The 11,339-nt window shown below is 35.4% G+C and overlaps 1 protein-coding gene across 1 annotated transcript; it reads right to left on the reverse strand.

Moving 5' to 3' along the window:
• Positions 1-7,287: 7,287 nt before the first annotated feature.
• LOC111392423 lies at positions 7,288-8,430 on the reverse strand. Its single transcript, XM_023017771.1, has 2 exons — positions 8,253-8,430; positions 7,288-7,982 (listed from the first exon to the last, which is right to left on the reverse strand). Exons 1-2 carry the CDS (start codon positions 8,428-8,430, stop codon positions 7,288-7,290), a joined length of 873 nt encoding a protein of 290 aa, XP_022873539.1.
• Positions 8,431-11,339: the final 2,909 nt, after the last annotated feature.

An 11,339-nucleotide genomic window follows, 5' to 3' on the forward strand; every position in this document is an offset into this window, starting at 1 on the left:
TGTTTGCCTCAAGTTTAACTCTTTCTGATCGAAAAATATACTTTAAACTTTTATGATCTGTATATATCTGACACCTCTCGCCATACAAGTAATGTCTCCAAATTTTCAAGGCTAGAACAACTGCAGCTAGCTCTAAGTCATGTGTAGAATAACTCAGTTCATGTTTCTTCAACTGCCTGAAAGCATATGCTATAACTTTCCCATTTTGCATCAAAACATAGCCAAAACCCTGATGTGAAGTATCACTATATATCACAAACTCTTCATAAGGAGATAGAAAGGTAAGAACTGAAGCTGACACTAATCAATTCTTTAATTCGAGAAAACTTCTTTCACAATCTTTATTCTAGACAAATTTAGCATTCTTTTTAGTCAAACTAGTTAAAGGAAGACCAATCTTAGAAAATCCCTTTGCAAATCGATGATAATAACCTGCTAAGCCAAGAAAACTTCGTATTTCTGACACATTAGTAGGCCTCAGTTTTCTGTGGGTTAATATAAATCCCCTCTGCTGATATGACATGTCCTAAAAATACAACTCTATTAAGCCAGAATTCACATTTACTGAATTTAGTATACAACTGCTTATCACGTAGAGTCTGCAAGATGATTCTAAGATGCTCTGTGTGCTCATCATGATCTCAAGATTATACTAAAATATCATCAATGAATACAATCACAAATCTATCTAAATACCGGTAAAACACTCTATTTATCATATCCATAAATGCTGTCGATGCCTTGGTCAACCCAAATGGCATCAGAAGGAACTCATAATGGCCATACCTTGTTCTGAAAGTCGTTTTTGGCACATCACTGTCCCTAATTTTAAGTTGATGATATCCAGAGCGCAAATCAATCTTTGAGAACACTGCAGCACCATGAAGCTGATCAAACAGATCATCTATACATGGCAAATGATATTTATTATAAATTTTCACTTTGTTCAATTGTCTGTAATCTATACACAGTGACACGGTGCCATCTTTCTTCTTCACAAACAAAACTGGTGCTCTCCACGCAGATACACTAGGTTTGATGAAACCCTTGTCTACCAACTCTTGCAACTGAATCTTTAGCTCTTTCAATTCTACTGGTGCCATTCTATATGGTGCCCACGAAATAGGTGCAGCTCCTGGAACAGATCTATAGTGAACTCCATATCCCTATTTGATTGTAAGCTTGATAATTCTTCTGAAAATACATCAAGAAAGTCCTTGACCACTAGGATGTCTTCAAGTTTTAGTTTGTTAATATCTATATCAATCACATGAGCTAAATATGCATGACAGCCCTTGTTGAGTAATATTCTGGCGTCAATAGCACATATCACACAAGATGATAAAATTCTGCGTTGTCCATTGAATATAACTTCAGGCTATATTGGCTATCTAAACATAACCTCCTTTCGAAAGCAATCAACTGAAACTCAATTTGTTACCAGAAAGTCCATACCCAAGATAACATCGAAATCATGTATGTCGAGAGGTATTAAATTTGCCTTCAACTCATTCTCCTTTACCTTAATCCCACAATCTCGATATATATTATTTGCTAATAGTGATTCTCCTACTGGTGCGTTCACTACTAAACAACTGCCTAGTGGTTCTGATTTTTGATTCACATATAAAGCAAATGCAAATGATATAAAGGAATGTGTAGATCCAGGATTAATCAAAATATGAGCACTTCTATAAAAAATAGACAACATACCCATGATAACATCTGGTGACTCCTCTGTCGCCTGCTGAGTCATAGCAAAAACTTTGCCCTAGGTCTTCGATCGTCTTACCTGCCCTTTTTATTTCGTACCACTACCGCTTGTGATATTAGACTAGGCCGCACTGTTTACACCTGCTCTGTTAGCTGAATCATCTCTCTGAGTTTGATTCTGTCTTATACTACCAGCACTCTGCTGAGGAAACATCCTCTGTGCCATGCCACCCTCCTGGAATACAACTGGACAGTTCCTTTTCAGGTGTCCTTCTTGGCCACAGCGATAGCAAACACCAACTCCTTTGAACTTTAAGCACTCTCTAGGATGAGATCTTCTACATAACTAGCAAGAAGGAAATCTGGCACTAATAGAATTCTCTCCTTGTCTCGGAGTAAATGATCGATGGGAAAAACCTTGAGTATAAGTACGATTGGCTAACGACTGCTTTACAGTACTGGGACTGAATCTAGGACCCGACTTCCTCGAAATCGAGATTTAAATTAACCTCAACAGGACACACCAGGTCGAAATCCTCTACTGTCCCTCCATGGTGGTCTATAGCTAGAAGCACTCGCCATTGTCTGACTACTGCTTGCTCTGAACATTGTTTGTTCTCTACCACTTGGCCTATTAGAAATGCTCTTTTCTACTCTTAAGGCTGATTCCACCAATTTCTGCAGCTGTTACTACTGACCGGATTTCTTTCCTTAAACCATTTTCAAATCGTCTACATTTATCAATTTCGTTATTTACCAGAACTTAGGCATACTTTGAAAGTTCAATAAATTTCACCTGATATTCTGCAACTGTCATTTGCCCTTGTACTAGCTTTAGAAAATCCTCCTACTTTGCATCTTTATACGACCGAGGATAATAGGCATCGTAAAAGATATGATGAAAATATGTCTAAGTAATGGTGGAAGGGTCTAGATATGTGCTCCGTACTGACTGCCACCAATCATATGCACTCTCCTCTAATAAGATAGTGGCAAGACACAACTTTCGACCGTTTGAACAACCCATAACATCAAATACCCTCTCTATCTTGGTCATCTATGTCTTCGCAACTACAGGATCGATTGTGCCAGTGAAAACTTTAGCCCCTAATTTTGTAGCCCTCTCAATACTAAAATCTCTGTCAGTATTACGCATAGCAAATGCAACAACAATAGCAATTCTTTCAACAGCCATAGGATCAATTCCAATCACATTTCCCTATCCCCGTTGTTAGGGAAGCTGGTGAACTGATTCATCTACTCTCTCGAGCTCTCTCAATTTATCTCTATCAAGAGCAATGCGAGATTGGGGCAACATATCTTAGAGCCTTCGAGTTCTGCCACCACGAGGTATGACACACCTACAGTTATGCATGATATGCTAAACATCAGAATGTATGTATGTACAATGAAAACCTATGGACTCTAAAGTATGGCTCTGATACCAAACTGACACACCATGTCCTGTGTAATACTACTGAATCCGAACGTGGCATGCACCGATGATGGATACAAGCTAAAAGTCGAACCCCATCAAGGCCACTACAAGTACCATATATCACTTTTTATACATTATTTTTCTAACAGAATTTCGGCATTATCTCCCCTATAAACAGGACTAACCAATCTGTGATCAATTACACACAAATCCCAAACTATAACACAACACAATAGAGATAAGCTAAAATCTCAACTTTTACCAAGGAATAACATGAAATATACGTGTGGATACAAAATACATAGTGAGCTACCTAACCATTTACAAGTGATGCAAAATCACATCTAGATATGAACAAGTGTCTCAAAATATTGACTACATGCTCTATGAAGTGAGTCATACTAACAAACTCTATCGTATGGCTCTGGCTCCAAAATCAATGCTCAACTCCAAAAGATGCCCAGATACTCAATTGCTGCTTGATAAAAAAAACCTGGTAAAATATATGAGTTGATAGTTCAGTGAGTGGAGAAGTTCAAAATAAATATACTTTTTCATTTGTACATTTTTATTGAAAATCAAATTCATATCATTTGATAATTTACAAGCCACCATCATGTAATTATAGCCAAAAAGTGAAATATTCACATAAGGTCATAAAATATCATCTTCAAATCATGATATGAACATCAGTTGATAACTATGCTATAATCTCATCACATCAAATATACTGAAAAATCCACCAAAAATGTACCTCTGACTAAAAAATGTAATTTGCCCCTCGGACTAAAACTTTCTTCACGGGCCTTTGGCCCTCTCCATGAACGAAAGTCGGTGTCAAAAACCTCTGATAATCAATTCTAGAACACGGTCAAGATCCCTCTATGAACTATATGTACACGATCAAGACCAATGTCAAGTCAAGACTCCTCCGGATAGAACATGACCAAGTCCCCTCTGTGAACTAAAAGAAGTATATAATCATGAGTACTTTTCTGGTCAATCTCAATATTACATGTCTCACATACCAAACAAATCTCAATATTACATGTCTTACATACCAAGTCACAAATGTGCCATAAATAATCTTTGAGATCCACACATATCATAATAAAAGAGATTTCCATAACAATCATATAATCGAATACATAATTGTACATACTTTGATAATATACTTAATTTATAAATATTTTAAAAATATTTATATTTTCCCACTCACAGAACTATGCACGCCAAAAACAAATCAGCTGGTAAGCTGTCTCGATATTCATATCGTCACCTGAAATATAATATTATTTTTAAATCAATAATTAACTATTTTAAGAAATTTCATTAATTAAATAGGCGTTATCCAAACTTAATTATTTCACGTTTAGGCGATTTCTAAAGTCTCTTTAATAACTAAAACTAATTTTTCTTCCATTTTACTCAATTTCCTAGTTCATTATACTTAACCCTTCCAATAAAATTGAATTTAATCTAACAATCTAACAACTATAAAATTAAACATAATCTTTCAATAAGTAACTTTTTACTTATCTTTTAAAATTGAGAAATTCAAGCCTAATAGTATAACCTACTTAATTCCTAATACGTTGGTGAATATTCCTTTTTTTTTCCCTTCTTTTTCCTCTTTTTCCTTTTTTTTCTTTCTCTTTTCTCTCTTCTTCTTTCTCTCTAGTTCGTTTTCTTTGTGTGTGTTTTTGTTGTTAAATTGGTTTGGGTGGATCATTCTAATACCACTGCCTCATGTTATTCTATTGTTTTTTTTATATATATACTTAATGCATTACATTGAATTGATAAGATGATCCAGTATCCCACTCTATAAGCCTTTACACGAATCTAGTATGAATGGACAATAGCAATATCGACTCTAATAAAAAAATAAAAGTTATTTCAAAATCAGGTGATAAGATTCGGTGGATTTATAACCTCACTAGTTTCCTATTCGAGGCAATCATTTCTTCTAATTTCTCGCAACTCCAAATTCCAGTATGACAACCCAATGTTGCATGTTTTGGAAGTAGAAAGTGCAAGAAAAGTTTAGAAAAATATCATGGTCAGCCACTTTGGAAGCATAATTTACAGATCCCTCCAAGACATACAATAGAGCTATGTCATAATCAGTCAGAAACTCCCCAACATTTGAAAGAAAACTTTAGCAACTGAGCCTCCAAAGACAAAGAGCTAAAAAGTTGGAGGCTGTTTTAAGGCCTAATCCAGCAACTATATTTTGATTGTTATGGACATGCTACTGCTGCCAATTCCAACATCACTGGAAATTGAGGCAGCTACAAAGAACTAAATTCTAGCAACCAAGAATGGAATGGTTACACTTGAATTAGTGCCTTCAAAGCTTGCTACTTGGTGATTCCTCTGTTAATATCAAAGGATGAGAATATCATAGGATAAATTACATTAGTGCTGTTAACTACATAAACTATCTTGAACCAGATTGTGAATCAATTGAAAGAGAAGAGAAAAGAAGAAGAAAAAGAGAAATTATAATCTATTAAGCAACCAAATTAGGGTTTACAATGAATTAAAATTGTTTATATATTACAAGGATATCTAAACTAATAAGGAAACCTAAAAAATAAGGAAACTAAATATTAAATAAATAAATAATATTAATATGAACTCATCTCCCCTCAAACTCATGATGCTAAAGCAATAAGCAGTGAGAGTTTGTCCCGAAAAAAGCGAAAACGATGAACTGGATGAGACTAAGTCAGCAAGCTACAATGATGAAGAAACAAAATGTGGGAAAATGGTGCCAGTCTGAAGATGATGGTGAACCAGATGACAATCAATCTCAAAATACTTTGTGCGTTCATGGAATACAGAGTTGTGAGAGATCTGAATAGTACTAGTATTATCACAATACATAGGAGTTGGAGAAGAATAAGAAACACCCATGTCTGCAAATAATCATTGCAACCACACAATTTCAGCGGTAGTGGATACCATAGCTCGATACTCTGTCTCCGTGGAGGAACGGGAAACAATAGCCTATTTCTTACTTTTTCAAGAGATAAGAAAATCACCCAAAAATATACAAAAACCAGTAGTGGACTTGCGATCAATGAGTTCACTGGCCCAATTAGCATCAGAGTAGGCATGGAGCACTAAGGATGAGGACGATGGAAACAAAAGACTTTGAAAATATATACCACGAAGATAACGCAAAATACGAACAACTGCTACCCAATGAACTGTAGTAGGACCTGAAACAAACTAACTAACAATGTGAACAAGATAAACAATATTGAGACGTGTGATGGTAAGATAAACTATACATCCAACAATAGCGCGATACAAAAGGGATCAGACAATGGTACACCGTCAGAGGATGAATATCGAGCGTAGGACTCAAGAGGAGTATCAATAGTTTTTAGTATCAGTAAGATGAGCATGCTCTATAACATCCATAGTATACTTGGACTGAGAGAGAAGATAACCTCTAGGAGAAGAAGCAACTTCGATCCATAAAAAATAAGATAATGTACCCAAGTCTTTCATTTCAAAAAGTCTAGCCAATTCTAATTTCAAAACTACAATTCCATCAACATCATTACCAGTAATAATAATATCATCAACATATAGCAATAACAGAGTGCGACCAGCACAAGTGCATCTAAAAAATAAATTGGCACCATGATGACTGGATGTAAAATCAAGAGAGGTAACAACAGTGAAAAATTTCTCAAACCATGCACGAGGTGCTTGTTTGAGGCCATAAAGTACCTTCTTGAGCCCACAAACAAATCCAAGAGAGTGAGAAAGACCAGAAAGAGGAACCATGTAAACCTCCTCTTAAAGATTCCATTCAAAAAGGCATTTTTGACATCCAATTGATAGAGACTCCATCGACGAATAGAAGCAACTGTAATAAGTGTACAAACAGTGGTCATCTTGGCAATAGGAGCAAAAGTTTCCTCATAATCCAAACCATACTTTTGATTAAAACCTTTAGCAACCAATTTGGCCTTGTAACGCTCAACTAAACCACCAAATCTGGTTTTAATCTTATAAACCTAACGAAAACTAATAGCATGTTTACCTGAAGGTAATGTAACCAAGTCCTAAGTATCTGTCTTATACAGAGCAAAGAGTTTATCAGCCATAGCCTGTTACCAAAGAGGATCCAAAATAGCTTTTTTATAGGAAGATGGTTCGGATAACTTGTGAATAGAGGTTAGAAAGCAGCAAAGTGACTTAGAATAACAAGAATAAGCAAAATCAGATAACTGAATGGACTTACGAATACGTTGAGGATATCGAGAAAGAGATGGAGCAGGAGCTGAATTAACAACCTCAGGTGGTGCTTGGGAAGCCATAGAAGCAAGAGGGGTATCATGAGCTAGAGCATGTGTACCTGTAGGAGATAATGAATCAACTGTACATACGGTATGGAAAAGTGGACTGTTTATATTATTAAAGAATGGATCAATATGAATGAGGTCTATTTTAGTTATGTCATGAGTATTATCAGAAATAGAGAAGAATGGAATATGCTCAAGAAACATGACATGACGAGAGACATATAATTTGTTATTAATGGGATCAAAACAACAATAACCCTTTTGGCCTTGGCCATAAACCAAGAAAACACAGATAGCAGAGCGAGATGTTAACTTACTAAGTTCGACTTCAAGATGAAGAACAAAGCAAGTACAACCAAAGACTCTCAATGAGGAATAATCTGAAGAATGCCCTTTCAATATTTCAAAAGGTGATAAAGCTGAATTGTGGAAAGATGGAATCTTATTAATTAAAGATACAGCAATAAGAGCTGCTTCCCCCCAAAATTCACTAGGAACTTTGGCTAACAAAAGAAGTGAACGAGCAGTTTTAACAATATCATATGCTTTCGTTCAATAATATCATTTTTGTTGTGGGGTAGTACACGAGATTTGATGAATTGCATTGTCAAGAGCAAGCAATTTAGAGAAATCGGTTGAAGTGTATTCTCCACCCAAATCACATCTAAAGCACTTAATTACAGTGGAATGTTGAGTTTTAATAAGTGTTCTAAAGGATCGATAGATATAAAGAAAGTCAGATCGTCATTTCATAAGATAATCTTAACAATAACGGCTATAATCATCAATAAAAGACACATAATAGCTAGACCCTCCTTTTGTAGCAATAAGAGCAGATCCCCACACATCAGAGTTAACAAGATCAAATTGTGCAACAAAATGAGAAATACTTCGAGGAAAATGTAAAGCAGAAAATTTTGCTAATTTGCAACCACTACAATCAGTTGTCATGAGTTTGTATATTTCCCACTAGACCCTTAGAAACTAAAAATTTTAAATGACTAGCAGAAACATGTCCAAGTCTAGAATGCCACAAATAAAAACTAGAAGACTATGAATTCAAAGAGAAAGATTACAATCAACACCAAGGGCTGCAATGTGTGATGGTATTAGATTGTCAAGAACATATAAGCCTCATTGTCTACGGCATATCCCAATTAACTTCTGAGATTGAGGGTCATGCACATGACAACTAGTAGAAGAAAATTGAAATAAGCATCCATAATCACACGATTGGCTAATAGAAATAAGATTCAAAGTAAGAAATGGAACATAATAGACATCTGAAAGTGATAAATTGTGTGCATTAATAGAACCAACACCTGCTAAAGGCAATGGTGTGAAATGGAACATAATAGACATCTGAAAGTGATAAATTATGTGCATTAATAGAACCAACACCTGCTAAAGGCAACGGTGTGCCATCAGCAGTCATAATAGACATAGATGGGTTAGAAATATGTAATACATTAAAGAATTTTGAATTAGGGGACATGTTTGGAAACACTTGAGTCGAATATCCATAAGGAAGAAATACCTGAGTGACTCTGAGATGACAAACCTATATGAGTAGAGGCTGACATAGCATGTGGCTTTGTGGCCAAGAACTTCTGAAACTGCTCTGCTAAATCTGTCAATGTGGGATTAGAGGAAGGTGTTGCTCCAAGTATAGATGAGTCACATAGTGGCATGCCAACAGCTATGTTAGTATTGGGACGATAGGATCGCTCCAGTGATTAAGGTTGCTACTTCTTCAATAGTTTAGGACATTAAGATTTCCAATGTCGTTTTTGTTTACAAAAATTACACTCATCCCTAACGACTCGTACATAACCTTTACTCTGATTCTATGTGGACAGTCGAGATGTTATAGCCAACACTGAGGTGCTAGAAGGAGGAAGAGATACTTCTCCTGCAAGAGATTTCAAGTGCATTTCCTTAGCTACAAGTTCACTAACTATCAAATAAACTGAGGGAAGTGGAGTACGATGCAAGATAGAGCCTTTAAGTCCTTCAAAATCACTGCAAAGTGCCATAAAAAATTGAACTAATCGCTGCTCCTCTCTAAAAGTAATATATTTCTCACATGCTTTCAGTCATGCTGATTCCGTAAGAGCCAACTCATCCCAAATTAAATTCATAGTAACATAAAATTGAAGAATACTCATATCCTTCTGATGTAAAGCTCGTATATCAATTTTCAACTGATACCGTTTTGCAAAGTTAGACTTAGTGTATAACTTTTGAAAATACTCCCAAACATCCTTTGCTATTTCAAACTTCGCCGACTCTGTACCAATAGATTGCACAACAGAATTATGAATCCAAGTGAAAATTTTCACGTTGTTTGACTCCCAATTATCTAACTCTATTACATAATTTTGAGCAGTATTCTCGAGTTTCACAACAGTTTTACTAATATAACCCCACAATCTTTTCCCTTCTAGAAAATTTCTCATCACTGTACTCTAATATGAGTTATTTTTACCATTTAATCCGACACTAATGGAATGAAGTGAATCATCTCTTTCAGTTGCCATGATAAAGTCAATAAATGATTTACTATGAGTCAACGATATTATCCAATCTTTGAGGAAACCAACGCTAACCAATGCACCACAAAAAGCTACAATTGAACTATATTGCACAATATACATATAACCAAAATAATACCACCAAAAGCTCAAAAATTTACCAAGGAACACATGGCCTTTTGAAACCACCTCGAAAAGATGTGACACACGTCCTCACACGCCCAAACCGTCGTCGCACATGACCCCCACGCGCCGCCGTCCGATACCACATGCCTAATTGGAATGTTCGTCTCAAAATGCTAACACGGATTTGGTCTCAGATTTCTCAACCAGTCTCTAGTTTGGTCGGGATCAATATTTTTATTTGTAGTCGATTAGTTTTTTTTTTTTCGACAGATTTTTTGTTGGATTTCTGCCTCGATTTCTACGCATCCCAAATTTTCGATCTCACAAATTTCACTCAATTATCTGCTTTGATACCATGTTAACAACATAAACTATCTTGACCCAAATTGTGAATCAATTCAAAGAGAAGAGAAGAGAAGAAGGCAGAGAGAAATCTAATCTATTAAGCAACTAAATTAGGGTTTACAATGAGTTAAAATTGTTTACATATTACAAGGAGATCTAAACTAATAAGGAAACTAAATATTAAATAAATAAATATATTAATATATTATCAAGTGCCACATTTTAGTCTGATTAGCCAAAATCAGATGATGAAATAACATTAAATGAAATTCAGTGCATTACAAGGGATAGAATCATCTACTGATGTTAATTAAGGTTAGCCGTAATTTAGATTTGGAGTCAACCTAAAATGGAACTCAAAGAAATTGCGAACCAGAAGATTTGATGTCAGAATCATCATTTTGATAACAATTGCATTTCTTGTGTTCGTCTAAGCTATTCCAATATCTCCTCAACAAAGATAGAAAAATAAGGATCATTGTTCCAATTCTTATTCATATGTTCAAATTAATTACAAAGTTGGGTTTTGGTTCTTGACTTAATCGAATTATGTTAATTTGATGTAAAGTTGTATATGCTAATTCACCTATAATTTTATAGGTACACTTGCATATCCCAAAATTTATTGTAATCGTATGAAATTTCACTTATCTTTACTTTTGCTTTTAGGAGAATTCTCATCAATAAACTTTCTTTACTATCTTGTGAATACTTTGGTTTAGACTGAACCCCTCCCTGAGACTACCTCCAATTGCCACATTAACCAGTTGGACGAATCTTCCTACTTTGATACGGGTGAAGGTCGCCAAATCAATAACATCAACAGCTGAAGGCGAAGAAAACTACTCTTTGTAT

Source organism: Olea europaea, unplaced genomic scaffold (assembly GCF_002742605.1).
Source record: "Olea europaea var. sylvestris unplaced genomic scaffold, O_europaea_v1 scaffold928, whole genome shotgun sequence".
NCBI classification, from domain to species: Eukaryota; Viridiplantae; Streptophyta; class Magnoliopsida; order Lamiales; family Oleaceae; genus Olea; species Olea europaea.